At 30.1% G+C, this 6796-nt stretch overlaps 1 protein-coding gene across 2 annotated transcripts in view; it reads left to right on the top strand.

Annotated features, from left to right (window-relative positions):
- Nucleotides 1-6796, top strand: part of LOC111621016 (caprin-1-like) — a 59910-nt gene that overhangs the window by 46056 nt on the left and 7058 nt on the right. The window contains exon 6 of one of the 2 annotated variants that reach the window (XM_023363055.1): nt 4899-5068. In XM_023363055.1, the coding sequence (XP_023218823.1) occupies nt 4899-5068 (170 nt within the window). Of the gene's footprint in view, nt 1-4898; nt 5075-6796 lie in introns of both variants that reach the window. The other variant, XM_023363054.1, reaches the window with a different exon arrangement.

Raw genomic sequence — 6796 nt, 5'->3', positions numbered from 1 at the left:
GTTTAGATAGGTAAGAAAAGCCACAATTTAATTTAAAACATGAAGAAAAAGTACTTACATTGTAAACAGAAGAAAAATTGAAACTCAACATTGTCACTTTCGGGGACCACCACTTCACCCTTCCTCTTTCTACCGTGTCCCGACCAGTCTCTCTGTCCCTCTTCCCACCTTTTTGTTTTTTGGTTTTACGATCCTTTGTCTACATTTCTTATTCCTCTTTTACAACTATATGCAAATGAATAGCACATGGACCGACAAAACCGCATCTGAGGGAGGACGCGGTGGTCCAATATCACTACATTTGCGTTTGCGCGTTACGTTCGGTTTCGAGTGTAACACATTAATTCAACACATCGCGAGCGATCGACCAAAATTAGCTTCGTGATCGACTTGTTGGCCACCCCTGATATACAGTATACAAATTTGCAAAAATAATGGTATACTACCACAGTTCACTCTTGTGTTACAATGGAACAGAGACAACACTACACTAGTTCACACTACAATCAGTGTTGCTGAATCATTGTCTCGCTGCACCAGAAGTGACACAAAGTGCAACTCGAAACCTATGACACAAAGCATGCCATTTTCAAACTCTTACAAATTATTTTCAATATTTTGCATTAAAATCTCACGACCCCAAATGGGGTTGTGACCCATAGTTTAAGAAGCCATGTCCTATATTATCTTTTAAAGTTTAAGATTCTTTTGAATTAACCTATTATAAGTAGGTTGGAAATACAAAATCAAACTGTTCTTACCTAGGAACTTATTACCACAAATGCCACCAAAGTGCCAATAAACATGATGTATACCTTACATCATTGACCTATCTTTAAAGTTTGTCTAAGACCTTTCAAATCACCATTTTAAATAAATCTTAAATTTTTTCAAATTTCTCATTTCTAAAATAATAGTCAACTAGTCTTAAAAACAAACACCAATAAAGCGAATTTTGCCATTGCAACAACATTTGTGATAAAGTGAACAAATATTTTACAAAAATTCATTAAACTGAACTGTAAATTACCTTCACAACTCCCAACAAATAATCCTATATCTAAGAATGATTTTATTATTCATGTTGAAAAGTATATATATATAAAAAGTACTGTAATAAATGTTCTACGTATTTTGAGTAGAATAATTTTCTTCTTCTAGTAAGCAAAGACTGGCTTTAGTGATCCATTTTATGTACTCAGAAAATGGATTATAAGTTTAAGGACTTAATTAAAAACCTTTAAATGGATGCGGTCTCATGCAAATGTGTGTCAGTTTGCATATTGGGGAGTGCATACAGTGATGCCAGATTTGGCGATAAAAACTATTTTAGACTTTTTCGAACAAAAAATCATTGATTTCTTTGTAATTCCTTTCATCCATTGGTTCTTTTTATATTTAATATTTTAAAGACAAAGTTCATAGATATAAAGCTGAAACACCCCAAGAAGGTTAGATGGTATCAAGAAGACATTCGTATGTCACCAGATCCTATTTTAAAAAATTTTTTGTATTTTTTAATTGGAAAGTTTTTGTTTTTTTTTAAAGAACTTTTTAGCGTTTTGGCAGCTAGTAGCCTAAAAAGGAAGATCGGTTGCCAGGATTGTATTGTCTGAAACACAGAACTAATAAATGGTGGTCCCTGATTGGGCAAACTTTGTCTTTAAAATATTAAACATTGATTTCTTTTTACTTTCTTCTGTTTAACCATTCAGACATACCGATTCACATTTAAATGGCAAATACAGTCTTCTTCTCAGTTTGATTTGAAAATCATTTAATCATTAATTTTATTTAACTTTATTATTAAATTACAGTAGAGCATCGTTTATCTGAATCAATTGGGGATTGGGGTTGTTCGGATAACTGATTATGTACAAAAAAATATATTAATTTATCCCATGTTGAAATTTTTCTCTGTTGTGTGTCACTTCGCGTTGAATTTTCGTCGATGTTAAGCCTAACGTAAACATTTTAAAATAATAATCATGGCTATTGTATCATTAAAAATTATTTCTTTATTTTTTGCAAACAAAATAAATATATTGAAAAATATAAAAGCAAAAAAAATTATACTTTAGAAGTTAATCTAGTATCAAAAACGTCTGATTCAGCACAACACACAGTCCTCAGAAAAACACTACACAAAAGTGCCAGTGCTGCCAGCTAAAACACACACACCAACAAAAAAAATGTTGAAGTAGCCCAAGATATAGCCAAAAATTGCAGTGCCACAGCACTAGCAAAAATTTAAATTTGCCAACTGGAATTATTTCGAATAAATGAGGTTCTATGGCAGGGGTGGCCAAAACATGGCGCATTGGACGAGTACAAGTGGCGCTTCAGTCGGTTCCGAGCAACATTGCCAGATCTGGGTTCATTGCAACTATGAATATTACATAAGAAATNTAATTAAAAAGTTTGAGGAATATTAATTTTTTCAAATTTTTCAAAAAATATTTAATAGTAAAAAATTGACTGAAAATCGCGTCGGGTCTGTCAGACCCATGCGACTAACAGAAGGTTAATTAACTTGATTGTGGTTAATTTTTAATGATTCTATATCCATAAAGAGAATATCTGTTGAAAATATTTAAGGCCTAATATTCATGCACAGAAATGGATGATGAAATCTGTCAACAAAAGCATAAAGTGATGCCACTTTTACTGCCAAAAGCCAACAAAATACAAAGTTGAAAGTTCTTAAATTATTGTTCAGAAAGCAGAACAAGAAAAATTACACTGATAGGAAGGCTGTTTAGTAATGAATGCAGCAAGCAGGACAATAACATTTGAATTGTAGTTATCAGCTTGCTTAGAAAGTTGATTTATTCTGTTTATTATCCAAATTAAATATTAAATGATAAAATTGGTCTACTTATAGCAAAAACAACTCGCAATTGTATTGGCAGTCAAAAAGCCCTATAGGTGTAGGTAATATCTTGAGTGATTTCCTCTTTTTTACTGCATTTGTTTTCTGTTTGTAATTTGACTCATAAGTTGAATCTTCTGTATAGTAATTACTCAATTATTTCTTCTTTGATTATTGAAAATAAATTAGAACATTTGAAATAAATAAATGTCTTGTTAAAAATAAATTTGAAAAAGTTTAGTTATTTTTATCTGGGTGAAAATCTTTCCAAAAATGCTCTAAACACATCATCATTCCTGATTTCTTTTTTCCTATTCTTGATTCTATTTTCTGCTTTTTAGATTTAAATCCATTAGAAATTTATGCATTGTAATATCTTTTTATTTCTGTAATTACTTGACCAAAAACAGCAATATTGATGAGATTTTGATTTTGTTACTGATGCCAATTTACACACACAAATAGCACAACTTCATCCCACTTGCTCTGGTTTGCTAGATGTCTGCTACTTTGTTCTTGACTGCCAGTAATCATAATTTGGATACTAAAGTATTTTACATCCATAATATTGATTTGTTTTGAAATATCCTCACTAAAGTTCATCTCTTTAATGTTTGTTTTACCACTGATACAATCAAAAGTAAAAACAGAAAATTTAATTGATACAACACAGCAACATTTCTGCACAGTTTTCTCTCTGACTCTCATTCTGGTTTATATATGTAGGTGATTTTCTGTGGAGCCAAACTGTGGCTCTTCTAGATCCTTACATTACTCCTATATATTGGACTACCCTACCTCTTATTACTTGGAGTAAGGGTATGATTTTGGTGTTACTCCTATTTATATATACATACATTTATAGGCTGTATATAAAATACGGTTCTGTTATAAGATAGTGCTTTTATGTTGTTCTGATGCATGATATATAGTTCCTCGTGACAAGGTTTGGCCATCCCTGATGTATTTGATGTGGAGAGATGGCAATTTTTAGTTTTTCATCACCCATTTCTGCACCTGAGTGCTAATCTTAATTTTATTAATATTACATTGGCTATTATATAAACATTGGAAGCATGTTAGAATAATTTTATTAATTTAAATATATAGGAAAACTGGTAAATTTAAAATTATGAAACTTTTTAATAAAGAACTTCATAGCCTTATATTAGTTTACCAAATAAAAGTATTTTTGTTTTGTAGTTGAATTTTTTTTGTCAATTTTGAAATATTTAATTAGATGATAGCAATTTTTACTAAAGGAAATCATGTTAAAATTATTTAATCATCATGCAAATTAGAAAAGATACATACCAGTATCTAAAAAAATAAATCCACATTAAAACACTCTGACTTCTACACTGAATAAGACATTGTTAAATGTTTATACAAAAAACATTAACAGTGTATACACAGATTATCTAATTTTTAAGTTCACTTTTCATTTAAAGGATATAAATATTTTGTTAAATTTTAAATATTTAAATGTTACTTTCTGCACAGTGAGCTGTTGAACTTTGAGAATTCAATTAAACTCCAGTTATTTTAAAAGGGATTCTGTTTTACAAATCAAAATATTGTTTAAAAAATAAATATTCAAGTTTATTTCCAGCTTATACAATTTTTTAATATAATATAACTCTGGAATATAAGCAAATCAGTCTGTAATAATTGTTTTGTAGATGGTTATAGGAGTGACTTAATCACAAATTAAAATTTTCTATAAATATGCTGTCGAATGAGTAGTTGGAGTACATTAACATTCAAAATCAATAGTTCCATATCCCAAGGTCATAGAGATGATGTATTTCTCTCTTAAGTTTCTCTGAAGTTGGATAAAAATACATCCTTATTTGTATACTTTGTAGTTTTTTTGTACTCGTTAAATAGTATGTTCATATCAGACTTCTGAATTTCGAATAATTATATATTTTATACTTTATTCAAAACAATTGCAAGTGCACTTTCCATAATCATTGTATTAACAATTAAGTAATTTATAGTTGAATTCCTTATAAATTTACAGATAAAAATCTGAAAGAATTGCTGATTAAGATAAATGAATGTGGATATTTCAGCCCCATTAGTAAAAGTGGTACAGCAAATTCCACTGAAGAAAATAAAGAAACTGAACAAGAATTCAATGACAATCCACAGGAAAATTCTGAATTGGTTATGCCTGGAGTCTCAATGGAAGTAAGTGTAAGTTGTTCTGTATGTTGATATGAATACTGAATTTATGTTTATAAAAGTAACTTGTTAGCATAAAATTTTCATTTATTAACTATACATTTAATAGGAAAGAATATATTTACATTAAAGTATATTAAATTTTCCTCATATTGACTACAGGATTCTCAATCCTTTGAAATGTGCTTTTGTAAGATAAGACTTTTTATATATATAGAAAAAGATTATTTTTTCAATTTATATTGATCTGATTTTTACACTCATCTGGTCCAAAATTTATGGTTTGATACATTCTAAAGTTGCACCTTTTATTTTGGAGGAGAATTTTAACTGAGATATTTTATGAGATAATAGATTCTTTTATACTTGTGTGATTCTGTTAATTATTGTTTAATAATAACCTTTAAATTGTTTTTCAAAGAACAATCAATATTAACAAATTTTATATTGCTAAGAAGAAAAACTGTCCTGGCCAGATGGCCAAGTTGGCAGTTCACTTCTCTGAGGGACCCAAAATTGAATCTGGACAAATCAAAAAGCCTCAAGAATTTTTGGAAGTGATCTTTACAGATTTGTGGGCCCTATTCCTTACCAACCAGCCATCTCATTGTGGGCTGAATCAATAATGGGCTTGCTAAAAAAGGTCTCTAGTGCCCACAGGATAGAAAGAGTTAAAAAAAAAGGAGGAAACTGTGAAATATTACAAAATTGTTATTGTATGAAACAATATTATGACATTAAGTATATCAATGAACTAATTGAGCTAATTATTTTTTGTTGTTTAGCAAATTGACATTTCAATTTTGCTATATTGGTTGCTTGGATTATGGTTTTATTAGTTGTAACATTTATAGATAGTAAAATTTAAAAATAAAATGAAATCTCTCAGTTAGCTGCAAAAATTGATTGATTTCAAGGACAAAAAAATGAACTGGCCAATTTAAATTGGAATTATTGTCCATTGAGTTGTTGTGCTAGTGATTTTCAACTGGACTGCCATAAAATGGATTGACAGAAGGCAATGAACATGTGGGAAATCTGCCAAAGAGGAGTGCCACCTGGGAAGACTTTCTATGGGAAATTGGTCCTTATTTAGGCATAAGACATGTGAAGAAAACTTGGAAAACACCAAGAGGCCAGCTCATTAGTTAGGTGCAAAACAATGGCTGATTACCAGTGTTTAGCAGTTTTATCCAGTCACCCATCAGTGGATCCAATGTCATAAAATAGTGTGCTGAGCAGTGCCATAACACTTCTTGTGTGAATTAACAAAAATACTAAAAGCACTGTAACTACATTGATAAAGAAGTTGGGTTGCCACTATTAGAAAAGGGTTCAAAAACGCTATGCCAAGTCACACTTTAATAGGAGAAAACTTTTTAACATATAAGCATTAAATTACAAATAAACGTCACTAAATTGACAAACGCTTTCGATGATAATTATTTTCGTCTTCATCAGGTCGTTAAAACATTTTAAATCCCTTTTTTTTAAAATACAAATAACAAACCGTTCCAAGCATATTAACGTTTTGGAATAAAGCAACGATATAACATAACATGCTTTATTCCAAAACGTTAATACGCTTGGAACGGTTTGTTATTTGTATTCGAAAAAAGGATTTTAAATGTTTTAACGACCTGATGAAGACAAAAATAATTATCGTCTAAAGCGCTTGTCGATTTAGCGACATTTATTTGTAATTTAATGCTTATATGTTAAAAGTTTCTCCTA

Source organism: Centruroides sculpturatus, unplaced genomic scaffold (assembly GCF_000671375.1).
Source record: "Centruroides sculpturatus isolate CEXI.00-Female unplaced genomic scaffold, Cexi_2.0 scaffold245, whole genome shotgun sequence".
In the NCBI taxonomy this organism is placed as follows: Eukaryota; Metazoa; Arthropoda; class Arachnida; order Scorpiones; family Buthidae; genus Centruroides; species Centruroides sculpturatus.
This window is presented reverse-complemented; position numbering and strand designations above follow the sequence as displayed.